The 20,281-nt window shown below is 43.6% G+C and overlaps 1 protein-coding gene across 5 annotated transcripts in view; it reads right to left on the bottom strand.

Moving 5' to 3' along the window:
- The window catches only part of LOC135909583 (epoxide hydrolase 4-like), a 67,526-nt gene that overhangs the window by 15,730 nt on the left and 31,515 nt on the right, over positions 1 to 20,281 (bottom strand). The window contains exons 1-3 of one of the 5 annotated variants that reach the window (XM_065441554.2): positions 17,155 to 17,274; positions 16,308 to 16,711; positions 9,974 to 10,098 (exon numbers count right to left, since the gene is read on the bottom strand). In XM_065441554.2, coding sequence (XP_065297626.2) covers positions 9,974 to 10,098; positions 16,308 to 16,514 — 332 coding nt within the window. In that variant the 5' untranslated portion in view covers positions 16,515 to 16,711; positions 17,155 to 17,274. The other 4 variants (XM_065441556.2, XM_065441559.2, XM_065441555.2 and 1 more) reach the window with 4 other exon arrangements.

The following is a 20,281-nucleotide window of genomic DNA, read 5'->3' as shown; positions in this document are numbered from 1 at the left end:
TTAGTCTCTCAAGGGACCAATTGCAATGCATGCTCACTGACCTGGAGAGGCAAAGCAGAAGAGTCGGTCTAAAAATTAGTCTGCAGAAAACTAAAGTAATGTTTAACAGTCTCGGAAGAGAACAGCAATTTACAATAGGTAGCGAGGCACTGGAAGTGGTAAGGGAATACATCTACTTAGGGAAGGTAGTAACGGCGCATCCGGATCATCAGACGGAAATAGTCACAAGAATAAGAATGGGCTGGGGTGCGTTTGGCAGGCATTCTCAGATCATGAACAGCAGGTTGCCATTATCCCTCACGAGGAAAGTGTATAATAGCTGTGTCTTACCAATACTCACCTACGCCCCGTAGGTGAGTACGAAAAGGGTTCTACTCAAATTGAGGACGACGCAACGAGCTATGGAAAGAAGAATGGTTGGTGTAACGTTAAGGGATAAGAAAAGAGCAGATTGGGTGAGGGAACAAACGCGAGTTAATGACATCTTAGATGAAATCAAGAAAAAGAAATGGGCATGGGCAGGACATGTAATGAGGACGGAAGATAACCGATGGTCATTAAGAGTTACGGAGTGGATTCCAAGGGAAGGGAAGTGTAGCAGGGGGTGGCAGAAAGTTAGGTGGGCGGATGAGATCAAGAAGTTTACAGGGATGACATGGCAACAATTAGTACATGACCGAGGTTGTTGGAGAAGTATGGGAGATGCCTTTGCCTTGCAGTGGGCGTAACCAGGCTGATGATGATGATGATGATGAGTCGTTACGTCTTCTACCCCGACCCAGTCATAAAAGTTGCTGATAGCTTGGGCCACTGGATATGCGTTCGGAGTCATGAGGCTGACTTGGTGTTGCATTGCCATCAATGCAACTTTGTCATCCAACTCTTGTCATGCCGTCGTTATGAAGCCATGGTCGTCACGCAGTCGTCGTCATACCGTAGTCGTCACGCTGTACTTTCGTGATTGCCATTTCATTGGCGGCATCCAATTGTCTCGCCATCGTCCTCATACTGTCCTTGTCATTCTAGCGACGTCCATCTTTCTTCATCGGTGCACTGAATTCACACTGTCGTCATTCAATCGGTATTATTTCACCCTCATCCCTTCGGCATCTTCAGACAGTCCCCATCATGCCTCTATTGTTAGGCGGTCGTCGTAATACCGTCAACTAGCGCTTTCCAACTACCTATGGTCGGCACGTGTTGACTACGATGATGATTTTAATACTACGGGTACACACGTACGACGGCGGATTAAAGAAGAAGCAGATGGCTCGTGTCGCGTCACCGAGTAGATCTTTTAGGTGGTCGCCGGGTGCGGATGATGAACATGATGTCCTACAATGTCACGTATCCACGGTGAGGAATCGGCCAAGAAACGTGTCCGCATGTTGACAATGATGATGTTAATTCTTATACAATGGCTCATGCCGAAGAATCAGGCGGTACAATGTCAAATGACCACAACAGGAGATTAGCCAAGAAGTCAACGGTGCATATTCTGACAACGCCAAGTGTCTCTTTTAGATGATCACAGTGTGTTGGTGATTTCGATTTCCATACCATGGCACCAAGAAGGATTAGCCAAGAACAAGGAGATTTAGCCAAGCAGCGTGTTGGTGCGTTGATTAGGTTGATTATTTTTATACAATTGCACATGCCCTCAACGGGCGATCGGCCAAAAGCAGCCGGGTACATTAGAAACAAACAAGAGGAAATGAGGAATATGGGGCGATATAAAGGTTCATAATAATGCGTAGCACGGGTGAGTTCACATATAGACTGTGCGCCTGTTTCCTTAATGCTTTCACAAAATGGGCAAAATTGTGGCATTTTTTACACAGTTTGATAAAAGCTTCGCGTCACATGACTCCAACATACAGGTTGGATCTGCATAACTAATGTATATGGGGGGGGGGGGGGGGGTTGCATGTGTATGTGCGTATGTGTGAGAGAGATTGTCGATATGATTAAATCAAGTGTGTAAACTACAACCGGTAGAATAAGGTGTACCTTGAAATAGGAACACGCGTCATCTAACAATTATTCAGACACCTACACAACCTATACAACTCCTTTAAAAGGCCTTCATATAATACGAAAGGCTCATGATTCAGTGCATATACTTGCACTCATGAAGACATTACGTTTACGTGGTAATTATTTGACCCTACACGAAATTTTATAAATGGCTTGTCGCGTATAGTGTAATTGTATTACTTGAGCTGGATTACCCGAAGCGGTGAACATTACTCCACGAAAAATCGATATGCGTTATCGAATAATCAACAAAACTCATTCATTAGTTTTTAATAGCTTACTTTAAGGCACATATTGCAGTTTACGAATTTTATCCAGTAAAATTGAAAGACATATCCACTTGGAATGACTTCTAAGGATAACGTGTACTTCGAGATATGGGCCGTAACACCTGCAGTAAAATGCGATATCATTCCACTTGCTTTTTTAAACACAGCGATTTTAGGAATGGAAGCACAAATGTAACTGGAACACATATGAATTTCTTCCTATGCATTGGGGATGAATATTTCGAAACTGATGGCATCCGGAAACTTCGTTTCAAATGCCAGGCCATGCGAACTCACCGGCTGCGCGTGGTAAATTGCAATTTGTGCCGAAATGTAATTATTTCAAAAACGAATGACCAATTTTTTTATGAATTAATCGATAATGCATTAGGATTTCTCTTGCAAGTAATGTCTGCCTCTATGAGTAATCCAGTTGAATGACTACAATGATGCTATCATATAATTATTATACCATATGGTTACATTAAAATTTCTATTTTTAGAAATCGCGGAGCAGGAGAAATTTTTTTCTCAACTGCGAAGCTTTCATTCTGATAAATCCATGCGGATTTTCTTTGAAGCTTCGGTCTGCGTTCGGCCGGATGAATTTTTTCTCTTTTCTGCACTTTCTCCCCTTTGCAGGCTTACTCAGAACTCACTTGCAAAAATTCTTTATTTTCTAGATATCATAGGAAAAAGTGCTACGTGATTGCGCAGCTACAGATGAAATATGCGAGATCGAAGCAGCTAGGATCGCGATTACTCGAAAAAAAGCCAACAGGCCACCGGGTTTCCAATCTTCACATTTATGTGCAGCGTATACCACCTATCTCATGTTCGAAAGCCAACAAATTTCATATCACTTCTTTTCACGAATGTCCCAAGCATCAGCAACAAACAAACATCACTGTCATCACATATCGACGCATGCTCAGCTGATATAGTCGTGCTCACGGAAACATGGCTCTCAGCAAAAATAAAAAAAATGTGAAATACTAGACTGTAAAAAAAACATTACTTTTACAGATACGATTACGATTTCGTACAGGTGGAGGGATAGTGATTGCCGTGAATTCGGCTATCAATTTCTTCACTATCTCCATTCATTCGCCATTAGAAATAGTTTGCACTCATGTAGGTTTTCCCACTGGCGATCCTGTCTGTTGCGCATGTTATAGGTCCCCCTCCTCACCTATTACTTTCTGCACTGACCTCCATGATGTCCTTAACAAATAATTGTTCGGTACCAAAAATCACATTTATTTTTACTAGGTAATTTTAACTTTCCAAACATAGTGTGGCAAAACGTTCTTCCCTTCCAAAAGCAGTAATCTTCCGAGTGCACCTATATTTTATATATCTGCGCTGATTTCGATCTAACCCAGCTGATTCATGAAGCCACATGCACTACCAGCACTTTCTCTAATACTTTAAATCTCTTTTTTAGAGCAGCTCCTGATTTGGTCTATCCGTGAACATACCTTAAAGGAATCAGTGACCACTCGCTTCTGCACTTTACACTTAAGAAGAAAGTTCACTCCAAAAAAAGTTGTTAAAACTATATGTGATTACAATGCCACCGATACCACATCCATTACAACTGAACTGGTATCATTCATTGCTGACTACACCCTAAACTTTTCTCAACGTACCGCTGAAGAGAAGTGGTCATTGTACAAGAACAGACTGCTAACACTAATGGATCGCTATGTCCCTAAAAGAAAGATTGTTTCGAATCCTGCCTCACCATGGTTTACTGGAATTCTACGCCGCCTACGCAACAAAAAGAAGCGTATTTTTCGTCGCTCCAAAGCAACTAACCTTTCAGAACACTGGACAGCATATCATCGAATTCACGGGGAATACGCCTTCACTATTATAAATGTAGAAAACCATTTTTTCGAAAACACTCTCCCGTCAGTACTGCAATCTAATCTACATAAATTCTGGAATATTGTTGGTGTCAAAGAAAGCAGAGTAACTAAACTAGCCCGTCCTGATAATGTCGCAATCCCTCGAAACCAGTGCTGTTTTGTTTTAAATGATGTATTTGCTTCCGTTTTCTACAAATATGCTCCGACTACTCTACCGTATGTAGCTAATTGCTCTTATGTACCAATGAGTTCAATTACTATAGATTGGGTCGGTATACAAAATCTGATTGAAAATTTGAAAATATCTTCTCCCTCAGGTTAAAATTCAATAAGTGGTAAAATGCTGAAAATTACTGGACCATATTCTTCCATCATGCTTTCAATGCTCTTTTCGCAGTCTCTAGGTTTCTCGGTACTTCCAAGCAATAGGAGGGTTGGCGAGGTTGTTCCGGTCCCTAAGTCAGGTCAACTAATTATGTCGATAGCTATCGTCTTATATCACTCACAAGTATATCATGAAAAATATTGGAGCGTATTATACATTCTCATCTGATCAATTTCCTTGAGTCTAATTTCTTCTTTTCGGCTGAACAACACTGTTTCAGGAAACCATTTTCATGCGAAACACAGCTGATATGTTTTACTAATGACCTATTTAGCCATACTGACATGGGCTTCGATGTAGACTGCGTGTTTTTGGACTATGCGAAAGCTTTCGACACTGTTTCACATGACCTCCTCATACATAAACTTAGCATGCTTAACAGTGATCCTAATGTATTGAACTGTATGAACTGGTTGAATGTCAATCCTTCTACAGTATTGAACTGGAATAAAAGCTTTCTATCTAATCGAACCCAGTACGTTTCTGCTAATGACTGTTCATCCTCTCACACTTCTGTAAGATTGGGTGTACCCACCCAAGGGATCACTACTAGGACCTCTCCCCTTCCTGGTTTACATTAACGACCTTCCTAAATACATTTTCCATTCGACTATCAGGTTTTTCGCAGACGACTGCGTCATTTATCGCAAAATAACTAACCGCACTGATTCTGATCAACTTCAAGACGATCTTACAAGCATATCCCACTGGTCTGATGAGTTGTTCATGCGACAAAATATTGATAAATGTAAAACATTGCATGTATCGCGTCGCACAAACAAAACTGACAACATACGTACTTACTTACTTCGAGACACTTTTCTTGAATCAATCAGCTCGCACAAATGCCTAGGCGTTCATATTTCACGTAACTTATCATGGCATGCACATATCGACATGTCACTAATAACGCTAACAGGGTTCTTCAATACTTGCGTCGAAATTTCCCTGCTGCGCCTCTGCCGATAAAGCTAACTTCCTACAAAACACTAGTGCGGCCAAAGCTAGAATGTGCTTCCACAGTATGGTATCCCTATCAATTCACACAGATGAACACGCTAGAATCGATCCAAAATCACGCAGCACGTTTCATCTTATCTAATTGTTGTCATTGTTGGATCTGGTGTTTGTGTCAGATAAAATAGGTGCTTATACTGTTAACGTTGCGAATGGTATCTCTGACCACAAGATGATTATTGTTACAATCTCAGTGGGAGCAAGTGTTTGTTTCAGGCCTTACATCCCTGTACGCATTAACGATTATGGACGCGTGGGTGATGTTTCCATCCTTGACTACCTGGATTCTGCATTTACTGACTTTGAAATTGAATTCCATACTAAAACAGTAGAAGAGTTGTAGCAGAACTTTAAGGTAATTGTACAACACTGCGAGGACACCTATATCCCTAAACGCGTAAAGAAGACAAAGCACCGAAGCCCCTGGATGACCAGGAACATAATTCATATGAAAAGAAAAATAAAAAGGCTACGTAAAAGCAAAAATAAATCTACTCAGGTTTCGCGACTTCGAGCTGAGATGAAGCAAGCCCTGCACGATTCGAAAAAAAAATTCTTCAGTGACACGCTTAGCCGCTTCCTCAGAACATCACCGCAAAAGCTTTGGCGATATTTCAGTGATAGAAAGGAAGAGGTACAGGAAATCAGGAAAGAAGATCAAGTTCTGATAAACAAAAAAGATATTGTAGAGCACTTTAATCACTTCGTTCAGTCCATGTTCACCACGAACGATGATGACGTCGATGTTAGTTCTGAAAGCATAGAGCCAAGCCAAAGGGATGACATCATAATTACACAGGAGGGCGTATTTCAGCAGCTCTTAAATTTAGATGCAAAAAAAGCATGTGGACCAGATGACATAGCGAACCAGTTTCTTCAAAGATATGCTGAATGGGCGTCGCGTTACTTGACCCTTATATTTCAAAAATCATTGCAAACTCATTCTGTACCCCAAGATTGGCGCAGTGCAATAGTTATTCCGGTGTTTAAAGGCGGCAATCGAACAATAGTGAATAATTACCGGCCTATATCTCTTACATCCATTTCTTATAAACTTCTTGAACACATAATAGCTAAGCATATCATTCGCCATTTAGAAAATAATTGTTTACTTTACCCATACCAGCATGGCTTCAGAACAGGCATTTCCACTACCCCACAACTCGTAGAGACAATTCGATTTCTCAATGGCGATTGATGCCAGGCAGCAGATTGACGTAATCGCCATAGATTTTGCCAAGGCCTTTGACAAGGTGCCACACAAGAAGCTGATTTACAAACTGGAAATAACCGGCCTTAATGCCACTTTAATAAAATGGATTAAAGCTTACTTAACGAATCGCAACCAGGTGGTCAGAATGGATGGTCATGTCTCCGGCTCACTGGCAGTACTCTCGGGAGTCCCGCAGGGATCTGTCCTGGGACCGCTTTTATTTTTGGTGTATATTAATGACATATTTGCTGTGATGGAACCAGATGTACATCTTAAACTGTTCGCGGATGACTGTTTATTTTATTCTACAGTACGAAACACGGCTGACCAACTTAAGCTTAATAACTGTCTAAAGGCGTTAAGCGGATGGTGCAACAAATGGAGTATGGAAATAAATTATTCTAAATCAACATATACACATATTACCACACAAAAAAGGGGCCTTCTTTTGTTTCCATATACTATCGGTGACAAGTGTCTGATGAATACAAGTCAGTTTAAATACCTGGGAATAACGATAACAGAAAGCTTATCGTGGAGTATACACATAAATAATCTTTGTTCAAAAGCATACGGGAGGGTATATTTCTTGCGAAAAAAATTGGAGGGTGCTACATGCGATGTACGACTCGCCGCATACAAAACTTTTGTAAGGCCACTTCTTGAGTACGCGTCAGAGGTATGGAGCCCTCATCAAGGTTATTTGAAGAAACAACTAGAGAAAATTCAGAGGTACGCGGTGCGCTTTATATGCTCCCGATATCGAAGGACTGATTCAGTCACAGAAATGCTCCGTTTTTCTAAACTGGACCTGCTAGAAACGCGTAGACAAAAACATCGATTGAAATTATTATTCCAAATACTTCAAGGCCAAATAAATATTAGGAAGGAAACATACATACTAGCACCTGGCAAACGGAGCTCCAGAACCAACCATAACCGATCTATCCAAGCTTATACCACTCACACTAATACATTCAGGCACTCCTTCTTCCCCGACGTGATTGAAATTGGAACAAGTTACCGATGTGTGTAGTGGAACATACTGATTTGTCCCAATTCAAAAAATCTCTGGATGACTATCTGTGCGAATGTGCCGCTTGATTTCGATGTATTCTGTGCTTGTGATTATTCCACAGGTTCTTTTCTTTTATACATATTTTTTCATAACCCTCTCTGCAAGGACCCTCGCAAAGGGGTTGACAGTATTGTTAAATAAATAAATAATTATTCCCGTTATGCCAGCATTCCTTCCATGAAAAACACACTTACCTTACCGGACCTTTCAGTGCGCCGTAAGTGTTTCAGACTGTGCCTTTTCCACAAAATGTATCACCATAACCCACTATTACAGGATCATCTTATTGCTCGCCCTTCATATATTTCATCCCGCTCCGATCGCATGTTTAAAGTTGGTGTTCCATTTTTAGAACCAATACGTGTCATCAGTCTTTTATTCACAAGACCAGTGCCAACTAGAACGACCTTCCTTCCTCCCTCCATCGCTGCCATTTCTGACATTGACAAATTCAAGACTACTGAATTTTCAGCCGCTCTTTAAAACCTCTTATTGTTTAATTATGTGCTACTTTTTCGTACTTGCCACTCATTTCTGTAATGTCTTCGGGTCAGGAACATAGTCGAAATCAATAAAGAAATAGACATGAGGAAACATACGTTATTACGATAAAGAAATAGATTATGAGGTTTTACGTGTCAAAACCACTTTCTGATTATGGGGCACGCCATAGTGGAGGACTCTGGAAATTTGGGTCACCTGGGGTTCCTTTACGTGCACCTAAATCTGAGTGCAAGAGTGTTTTCGCATTTCGCCCCCATCGAAAGGCAGCCGCCGTGGCGAGGATTTTTGTGGTAGGGCTTAGCAGCCCTACCACAAAAAAAAATATTCTTGAGACAGTTGGGAGACGGTGGAACAAAATAACAATAAATAAAGTCCTCATGTAACATTGCGGTGCGTGATTGCATGAGTGCAAGAAATAATAAAATTATAGACTGGAATGAATTAGGGGTAGATGATACCAAGGAGCCCCTCAACAAACAGCGGTTCACAGATCATATCGCCCAGCTAAGCAAGACTAAATATAACTAACAAGAAACTGTCCAGATCTTGAACCGGCTATAAAGAAGGTTTAAAGTTTGTCACCCACAAAACAGAAGCAAGCTGCAGTACCTCGGTAATGAAAGACCTGGTGATTGAGTGTCACCCTTTCGAAACTCTACGGGGGTATATTTAACCAAGTCGATTACTATAGTTGAAGAAGGCTCCTTCTTGGGCAAGTTGGTGTTTGCTTAGCATGATGCTTTTTAGCGCCTAAACTCGAATAAAAAGAAAACACAGAGAGGCAGAAGGGAAGGAAAGCGTTCGTCTTTCCTTTACTTTTGCTTCTCTGCTTTCTTTCTTTTTTCAATTTTTGCGCTAAAAAGCATCATGTAGAATAATATAAGTAGGCCCAGATTACAGGAGGTATAATTTTCGAGCGGATGAAATGAATTGTAGTAGGTGCAATAGCTTTTAAGCAAATTTAAGTGCTGCTGATAACTTTGTAGTCGATTTTGCCAAAAGTAGAGGTGAACTATCACTGGATTTTACTAGCACTATCAAATAGCTAGGACAGAAACTCGGAGAATGCCATAGAAGCTTGAGGAGAAGGCAAGAACCGCGCAATGAGCAGCGGAAAAAAAGTCAGGCGTAATGTTAAGAGACTGGAAGACAACCGTATGTATGACGCAGATAACACGCGTACGAGATAATCTCATTGATATTAAGACGACATTTAGTTAGTCAGGTAATGCAGCGCGCACAGCAGATGACTGGTGAGAGATAACGAAGTCTTTAGCGGGACAGAGCAGGTTCCAAGAGAAGGGAATGAGCGCAGTTGAGGAAGGTAAATGTACGGGTGCTGTGAAGATAATGGGAAATCGGCTGGCATTGTATGAGGTCAGCTAACGCAAGACATGGGTATTTGAACATCGCAGGCCCTGCTGTAAGCAGAAATTAGACACTGGAAAATGATTATGAAAATAAGTAATCAAGCCATAGGCACGCCCCACAAAAAAAAACATACCCTTCAACTCTCTACACACGAAAAACTCAGTCCTAAACAAGCGGTGTCTGAAACCCTTCTCACAGCACGTGTGTAGGGCTTGGCGAACGTACCAAAAGTCCTTCTTTAGGTCCAGTATCTGGTACTTCCAGGAAAACCAGAAGTCCTGGAAGCCGTGCAGGAGCAGAACCAGCGGCTTGTCTCTGCTTCCGGCCGACACGTAGTGCAACGTAACATCCTGCGGCGTTGGTAAAACGACACCGTGTGAGCGCATGACTAAACATAATTAAAGATTGTCTTTTCATACCTCGGCAATGATACTGAAACGCTAGTTTCTGATGCGTTCACCCATCAACATTATTGTTTTCTGCTTTATTTGCCAAAGCTTCTGTCAGGCGGACAGTGACACACGAATGAAATTTAAGAACGTCGCATTCTACTTTAGTGCCTTGGCACAAATCAGAACGACAAAAAGCTGAGCTAGTTGGCAAGGATTTATTATGCAAAGAAGGGGTAAAGCGTGCAGACACGGACACAAGAGAAGAGAAGTGGACAACAGGAACGGGTTGCCTCTATTCTTAGTGATATTTACCTGATAGAGATACACAGTTGCTTAGAGAAGGCCTTGGGCGATTATGTTATTGAGGTATTTCGTTACGTTGATGATTACCTGATTTTCAGCAATAGGAACGAATTTTATTCCGCTGCTACCTCAGTAAGCGAGCAAATTAAACTTAATGGAGGAGGATTAAAGTTTACCAAGGAATTTTCGCAGAGACGCGTAATGCAATTTCTAGACATTTCCTTGGTGTTCGAATAAAATCAAATCGTTGGCAGTACTCCCCTAGATCTTCGAAGCCGTTGTTAAGCATTCAATCCAAGTATTCCAAAAAAGTAAAAAACATAATTGCCATGTCATGCCTTAAGTCTTCTCTCACCAGATCGTGCATGCACAAAACGAGCGCCAGTCTTAATGTACAGGTCCGGCGCCTATTAGAAGCAAGGTATCTTATTGTAGCAGTCACCACTGTGGCTTAACGTGAAGTCGATTTTGAGGGGGACGGACGTAATTACAGAAGGCAGTAATAGCAAGAAAAGAGTAGTGGCTATTCCGTACATTCATTCAGTATTGCACAGGTTTAAAAAAGTTGCAAGTAGATATGTTCTTAATGTTGTTTTCGCTGCTCCCAATAAACTAGGATATGTGCTACCGTGCAGAAAAAGAAAGGAGCAGGTGAAAGGCAAAAAATAACAGATATTTGTTCAGTGAAGCACAGCAGGAAGAATACTTTTACTGACTGTCGTATGGGTGTGGTATATAAAGTTCCATTTAGCTGAGGCCATTTCTACGTAGGGCAAACGGGGCGGTGTATCAAAGAGAGGCTAATGGAACAGAAAAGGTCGTTAACCGGTGGATCGCCTTCTAATCTTTCCTTACACTGCCAAGACTGCCACGATTGTAACTGCACCCCTCAGTTAGATGAATGCACGATAGTGTACGCGCATAGAAATGAAGATACATGTCTTATGGTCGAGGCATGGCGTATCAACAATGGTGGAAGTGCGCGCGTGAGTCAGCCTTCGATTACCTTACCTAAGGAAGAGATCAAGTGCCTTAACAGTTACCTGTCACGTGGACCGGCACGCGTACCCGATCGACACGTGGTGCTACCATTCCAGAGCATGCGCAGATGAGTTTTGTGTCTTCTTTCTTTTTTTGCCTCAGTGCTTCCTTCAGTTGATAGTCGGCGTTCGTGCTGTCCTCTTTTCTTTTGTCCGTGTCTGCACGCCCTAGCTTTTCTTTGCATTATGAACAAATCAGAACTCATAGTTACTAAACCGGAAGCCGAGTACAGTTGCACTTTGGAACTGCTGTCACTATATTCTTTTGCCTATTATTTGGGTGAAACCTTTATTTTACGACATTTACGTACCAACAGTAGTACCCACCACAATTTAACAGGCCCCACAAACTCCTTGATACACGGATGATACAATAAATAATCAGTCTATTAATACACTGCGTAGAACAGAAAAGAATGTTTGCTGTGCTTCGCAAGGGAGCTACTACCGACGCGGCGAAATATTTACTAGCGCAGGTAGCATAGGTACATTTATTTTTAAATTCTGGCTAAAGTTATCTGGGGCACCCTGTAGCAAGGTTCAGTTTTTCGGCGGGTATATTTTGCTTTTGTTGCATTTCGTAGCACCACAGATATTTTGGCGGGATTTTCTGTAAAATTCTAAACAAATCAATATACACCCGTGGCACTTGCGATTCTCGCAACCTAAATAATTTAATGTCTCTGCTACCAAAATAGACAATAATAGACAGAGAGAGAAAGAAGAGCGAAAAAAGAGGCAGGTTAACCAGAACGGAACATTTGCATTGGCGTTGACGAAAGTGACAGGAGTGTTTCAGAAAGATTGGGTGTTAGATGAACCCCTGAATATTTATAAAACATCACCGGAAGCGAAGATGCATCACCAATGTTCTTTGAGGGCATGGCAAAATGTGGTGGGAATAGCGCACTGTTTATCATGCTATCAACTGCTCGCAAAGCTACTGCATTGTTAGCTTTTGTTTTGCATATAGCAGGACACAATCATTCGCAAAAGCGTTGATGGGTGACGTGAGGCTGTTAGGGAGATCGTATATTGTAAATATGGAAATATTTCAGTGGTGGGCTTAAGGTCACGAAATAGCGCAGCTTCCTATGCGGATGCCGTAGCAGATGACTCTTGGTTAGTTTTGAGCATTTGTGCATTTTAGTTTTTAGCTTGGACCCAAAGCACGAAACACGAGCATTTTAGTGTGCCGCTTCCATATGAATCTGGCTGCCAGGGCCGGGAGTTGAAGGCGTTACATCATGCTCATCGCCGCAACGTCATAGCCACTGAACCACCGGTGCAGGCAAATAAGAAGCAGCAATAGACGATGCACCGACTCTTGCGGAGCAGCAGACGTTACTGGAATTGAAAAAGGGTCTCGCCAATACTGCAAACGATTTCTCATAATGTTATGGAACCCTTTTAAAAAATTTTTGTCGAAATCAGGACTGCTGCATTTATGTAAACAAGTAAGCTAGGGGCATTTTTTTCAAATACATTCAATATGGCTAAGTATGCACAGCCTACCTCGATGTCATTATCAAGAGTCCAATGAATATAACTTATGAAGGTTAGCAGTTGCTTATTGCCAGAAAAAAAACCAATGTCATGATGAGCATTCACATAAAAAATGAAATTCTTGGGTTTTACGTGCGAGATCCACGATCTCATTGCGAGGCACGTCGTGTGGCGGACTCTGGGTTAATTTTGACCAGCATATCAGGACTTACATTTGGACATACATTTGGAAATGCGCCTGTTTTCTTGAAGTAAGGGTACAGTCAGGACTCAATGGCAGTCAAAGGTCAGTGGGACGCCTCACATAGGGCGCTCACGGGACGACTACAAATGAAACTGTGGAGCATGATATGGGCTGGACAAGTTTTGAAGTTGGGGAAGCTCAGAGTAATATTGATTTTGAAGAACCACTGAAGATTATGAAAGAAAGTATATGGGTGGCGAGAGTGTTCAAGTGTACAGGAAAAGACATCGAATCACAGTGGCGGAAAAGAACTAGGAAGCTTACCACCAAGTGTACGGCTGGTCTAGTGGGCCACATGAAAACAAAGAACGTCAAGCGCAATGTCAGAGATGCTGAGACAATATCCTGGGTGGCGGCCTAGGTAAAAAGGCAATACTACAAAATCTCAAAAAGCTGGATGTATGACGTAAAACATACGCGTACATCAAAGACTTCTTGACGGATCGTACCGCAACGATTTCAACTGGAGAATCCAAATAGGAGGCGTTCAAACTAGGTAATAGGGGTAGCCTGCAGGGTTCAGTCCTGTCTCCCTTTCTATTCAACGTGGCAATGATCGGTCTTCCTGCTAGACTCGAAAAGATAGAAGGACTCGAACACAGCCTATACGCCGACGACATCACCCCTTGGGTGGCGGGTGGAAGCGATCGGCATGTGGAAGAGATCCTTCAAACAGCAGTAAACACAGTTGAAGACTACATCAGAGACAAGGGACTGAAATGCCCCTCGCAAAAATCAGAACTTCTGCTCTATAGACCCACATCTATCTATAGACCCAAGTCTATCTATGTAGTCTTGGTTTTCAATAACCGAAAACCAAGACTACATAGATAGACTCGATCACCTTAAAGAAACGCTATCAAACAGGAACCACCCAAACAGTGACCTTCAAACAGCTTACATCGCTGCAACCAAACTTGATCGAGCCGAGGTCCTCAAGCCCCGCCCGAAGATCACAAGAACAACAACGCCTCTTCTTACTACTAAATTCTCAAACGCACTCCCAAACGTGAATAACATCCTAAGTAAATACTACCCGATTCTCACCAGCAACCAGAAACTTAAGAAGATTTTTCCCGACCCTCCCAGAGTGGCCTACAGACGCAACACTAATTTTAAAGATGTTCTTGTGCACGCCAAACTACAGAAAAAGAAGAAGTTGGGAACCAATCCCTGTGGTCGCCCCAGGTGCTCTACATGCAAACACATTCAATCCACTACTACAGTAAAAAGTACAGCGTCGAATTACACACACAAGGTAACTTCGGCTTTCACCTGCACATCAAGCAATGTAGTCTACTGTCTAGAATGCGCCGCTTGTAGCAAACAATACATAGGTGAAACCGGACAACAAATCAATACAAGACTCAATGGTCACCGCGCGGACACAAAACACAATTTACCCAAAGCAGTAGCCAGCCACTTTAATGAACATGGACATATGTTTGACAAAGCAAGGCTCTATATACTACAAACAAATTTCCGTTCCCCTCGCGAAAGGAAGTACACGGAATCATACCTCATACACAAGTTTAATTGCCTACACCCGACAGGAATTAATTTGGCACGCGGCAACTTAGAATCTTTAAAAGCTGTAACTTAAATCTGAAACTCTGATATCATCAACCAATACACAAAACACATTAGGCCACCAGCCAACTTTAATTCTTAACCTCACCTACTCTTCCATTTCGGGAAAAAAAAATTCCTGCCTACTACTCAATTTAATGTACTCTTTCAGGATTTTACTTCTATACCAACTGTACGATCCCCTTCTTCCATGTACACTTGCCCCCGCCCGCTTCTGCACGCCTCACCCTCCTGTTTGCTATACCGATTTCGCCCCCCCCTTCCCCCTGCCCCCTTTTTTAGTCTTTTTTTTTGAAACCCCCTCGACAACACATTCCGAAGTCAATATGCCTTTTTCGGCACCTCAACCCAGAGTATCGCCTTCTGGATGCCGCCGTAACGACACCTACGTTAAGCGCGTGGGGCAGTGCCCCTTGAAAGACCATGCCGCTGCCTTTCAGTCACCCCACACATTGCACCGCAGACTCCTCGTCGCCACCTTAACTATTTCAAAATTACTCGACCTATTGCTTGACCGGCCGTTCTAATGCCTCAAAAACATGCCGCCAACGACTCCCCCTGAATACCTCCTACCCTTTCGCATCCCCAACACGCTCCCAAGCCCCCGTATTTCTTAAAGATTTCATTTTTCTCTTTCTTTTTCTTTCACCCCCCCCCCCCCTTTGTTGTTTCTTGGTACGACCCTGGCTCCCCCCTCCTTTTTTTCCTTTTTTCCCTTTTTTTCTGCTTCTATTTCTTTTCTTTCCTCCCCGCGTGCCCACTCTCACGCTCTTGTCCCCTCGTCTTGAGAATGAGGCTCACAGACGTCGGACGACAGCGCCTGTTCCCTCTTGTAATCTCTCTCTTTAAAACCAGCCGCCAGCGACAACACCCGCACGTGACGCCACTGCACTAACCCTTTAAAACTAACACGCCGAGGATGACGAGGCCGCCTTTGACGAAGATAGGTCCACCTATCGAAACGTTGGCCAGCCTGTCTGAGGTACTTAATTCCTGTTTAAAAAATTTTATACCACAGGGAGCGGACGATAGTATGAAACGAGCGGTCCGGTTCAGACCAATTACAAATACGCACTGAGCGTTTTGGCAGGTCCGCATGCCAAGTTTCCCGCTCGCACGTCACTGAATGGACTGCTCTTATTGGTCTCCGTCGCTGTGCTCATGCGCACGGTTACGCCGCTTACGCAGCCGACACCGACGCTAACGCTCGGCGCAGGAACGGGCGCCTAAGAACTGCGCTCTAAAAACCACTACCTACCCGAGAGGGTTCCCTGACTCCTTGACTCTGACAGCAGTTCGGAGAAGTTAAAGCAATGCACGTTTGGTAGAACCTTTGTAATTAAACGAAGTCTACACCGCAAATTTATCGCTAGTTTAGGCAGCCGTGTTACCAAGGTAATACACGAATTATTTAGTAAGCTAGATTCAGCGATTATCCCACGGGTGGTTGCCAGAGCTTCGATAGACTTAGCTATATCACTCACCTCAAGCGTGACAAACTCGTGGGAGCCCAACTCCGGGTCCCGCAGGCACTCGGGCTCCTCGCGGCGTTCCTTGGGCTTCAAGACGCGCTTTCCTTTCAAGAGAACTTGAAGAGCGACGCTGATCGTCATCAGCGCACACCGAAATACTCCGATCGACAGGAGCAGGATGGTGCTCACCAACCGTCGCAGTGCACTGGTGGACGCCATATAGAGGACCAGCGCTTCAGCTACAGGCACTCTTCATACACGGCCCACCGCAAAAGTGAACGTGGTTGTAGCTGCGGCTGCCGTCTACACCAGTGCTCCTGGCACAGGCTGAAGACGATGACAGCAACGCGAGCTCGGAATGATGCCGCCTCTGAGTAGTCGAAATGAACGTCAGCAGCTGGAACCCACAGGGTACCCTGGAATAAAAGTGGTCGTCGTCGCCCCGCCAATAATCTCCACAACAAACCTGATGTATTTGATTTTGATTGCTTATATGTTCGCCCTGCGACGTTATGCAAGCCAGCAGGCTCCTGCTTGCTGCAGTAGCAGTCACTTAATGTCCCCACTCGTCAGTCGGACAACGGTAAACAAGAGCCTCTTGCGAGTCTTTGATTCGCTACCACATGGCCAGCAAAACGTTCCGCGGATATGTCGCAGCTTGAAAACTATGGTTTCCAGTTTTCCTCGACATCCGATGCCTTCACTCACGGATGATGACATCACATGCGGCGTCGGCCGCCCTGAAAATTACGAGCGTCACTAGACTATAGAAATGACACGACCTAGAATGCGTGCAGTCAGGGAGATCAGTGCACCTGTCCAAAGGATTTGTGCCGGTGCAGCCAACGGGCATACTCACGTGTACTCGTCACCGTTGTAACAAAGGAATGTCGAGAGGTTGCGCAGGGCGAGCCTACGCGTTCGAGTGGTGCGTTGCCAAGACTACGTCGATAAGGATTGTCGGTGCATACTATGTTCGTCTCTCGAAGGGAATACCTTTTTTTTTCCTATCACGTTACCTGCTCACCTCGCAGTTTCTCAAGATGACGTATTCGAACGTAACCTTCATCGACGCATACGTGACAGCAATAATCGCTTATGACTATACATCTTCAGCAAAATATAAAACAGCAAATAAATGGGCAACTGCTTTCAAAACACCATAAATAAAGTTACAAAGGGGAAGCGATTTTTCGTTAGACGCAGGCGCAAATCGAACAAACCACCTGTTTTAAGCTTTCTAATAGCAGATAACTTTTTCACGCGTGTAAGAAAGTAGAGTTTCATCATCTAACAAGCAAAATAACGAGGAACTTTGTTTAGAAATGTGGAGAAAATACACGTGACCATATGAAAACACAGGCTCAGCCGCTCGACAGATGCCTCGCAACATTAAAAATTAAATTATGCGGTTTTACATGCAATAACCACGATCTGATTATGAGGCACGCCGTAGTTATTTCGAAAACTCGGACCACCTGGGGTTCATTACCATTCACCTAAATCTTAGTGCACAGGTGCTTCCATATTTCGCCCCCATCGAAATGCGGCCGCCGTGGCCAGGATTCGATCCAGGGACCTCGTGCTTAGCAGCCCAATTACTCATTTTGCCTTACTAATTACTTATTTTACCATTTTTTACTCTTTCAGTGTGTTCTCGCCCCGCCCCTCTGCAATGTACAACTATGTAGCTTGACGGTCTCACAAATAAGTAAATAAATAAATAAATATATAAATAAATAAATAAATAAACACGATAGCCACTTAGCAACCACAGCGGGTATGCCTCGCAACTACGGCATAGTAAAGATGGCGGGCGAGACCAGTTTTGCCAGAGAACTGTGTACGTTCAATATCTTCTATTGGAAATGGTCGAGCATTAGAAAGGATGGTAAAGACTGCGATTCGAACGCCACATTTTTCAGTGTGCCATTGTTTACAAAATATACAATGATAAACAATGGCTGGTGGAGACGTCCCCGTGTCGCGATTATGAAATTTCACAATCGTGTTAGTATGCGCATCTCAGTTGAAGCACACACTATCGATAAACACGTGGTCATACATTATTGCCACGGAGGAGTCGTTGTTACGCTAACTTCTGGTTAATTCTCACAACTTTCCTCTGGCACATCGCACGCTGTATGAAGAATCCTCAGATATGCGTAAACGAGAGCGCTACAGCTTATATGCGTTTTTAAGAATCTAACTTTTTTCGTGGGAACGTCTAAGTTTCAAAATAATACGGCGGGTACTGTTTCTATATCTTCTACAAATTCTGTGACATCCTTCGATTTGGGGACAATAAATGTCGAGTGTTTGACTGAAAAACTTGGAAGCTCAAAAATTCATTCTGTTCATTTTCACTTGTGAGGAAATTTCTTCTTCACTTTCAAGCACCCTTTTATTTTTTCTCACTGTGGCGTCCCGAGCGCTCCACACAGTGCTGCCTGCGTTTGACCCCATTCACAAACTCTGCTGCTCCTCTGAACCCAAGAGCAACCTACCCAACGCCGTATGGGAACCCAGAGTATTGGATCCCTAATTCTAAAACTCTGTATTGTCACACCTTTTACACTGACCCCATGACCCAAGTTGTCTAATACCTTGGGCAGCAACATATTTGCCCGTGATCGTGGTGTCATCGTGGCCGTCGCATTGTCGTAACCATTCCATCATCGTTGTGCAACTTTTGTCATACCGTCGTCATCACGCCATCACCGTCATGGAGTCCTTATGTATTCGTCTTCATGCTGTCGCAGTCACGCCGTCGTGGTTATTCCATCGTCGCGACTCCAGCTTCGTCATCCGATTCCCGTCATGCCGTAGACATTACGGCGTAATTGTCATGAAACTGTCGCCACAGAGTCATCGTCACGCTGTCATTGTTACGCCCTCGTCGTGATACTCTTGTCACCAGCCCATTGTCCTCACACAGTTTTCATGCCATCGGCGACATTGCGTCGCCGTCATACACAGGCCGTCATGCACTTGTTATCATACCGTTGCCGCGATTACGTTGTCGTCGCCCCACATTGTCAATAAAACTTCATCACACAAATGTCATCATTGCATCGTCACGCCGTTGTCAACTCCTAATTTTCACACAGCCGTCATCAGAGCATTTTCGTCTTGCCGTCTTCGTCACTCATGCCCGCACTGTTAAAAAAATTACTCCCTTTAGGGCTTATCTTGTCCCACAGCAGTAATCGTCATCTGTGTTGCCCGCGTTTCCTTTCTTCTACGTTGCGAGCTCGGTACTTCCCAGTCACGAACGGCCCGCGCGTTATCAGTGTGGCACAGCATTCTCGACAGGAAAGTAGCGAGCGCCGAGTTTTCAAGAAAAGAAACGCAAGCAAGGCAGATTACGATTACTGTTGTGGGACAAATGCACTCCCCAAAGGGTGCAACCGTTTTAAGAGTGTAGTCTCAGCAACTTCGTCACTTCACACACGTCATCCCACTATCGTCATACCAGCGTCGTCATACCGCCTTCTTCATTCCGTCTGAGTCATTAGTTCTTCGTATTACTACCATAATCATGTCGTCGTTGTTCACTCGTAATTATGCCGCCGCTGGCATGCCATTCTGATCACTGCGTTGTCGTCGGACAGTCATCGTCATGCATTTATTTCTATACCTTCGTCGTCATGCCGTCGTGCTCGTTCCATCATCGTCGTTCCAGTTTCGCCAACCAGTTGTCGTCACATCGTCGTCGTCGTCACGCCTTCGTCATCATACAGCCTTCTTGATACTGTCGTTGTCGCCTCATCTTAATACACTCGTCGTCATCCCACTGTCTTCATGTCGTTGGCGTCACGCTGTCGTCTTTATACCGTCGTGATGATTTGAGAATGGTCATCTGATTGTCGTCACGCTGTCATTGACATCGCCTGTTCGTCATTCCATTGTCGCCATGCAGTCGTCGTCATGCGATCATGCTCATGGACGCTTTTGGAAAGCGAGTGTCATATAAAAGCGATCAA

The sequence above is a fragment of the Dermacentor albipictus genome, chromosome 7 (assembly GCF_038994185.2).
Source record: "Dermacentor albipictus isolate Rhodes 1998 colony chromosome 7, USDA_Dalb.pri_finalv2, whole genome shotgun sequence".
Lineage (NCBI taxonomy): Eukaryota > Metazoa > Arthropoda > Arachnida > Ixodida > Ixodidae > Dermacentor > Dermacentor albipictus.
This window is presented reverse-complemented; position numbering and strand designations above follow the sequence as displayed.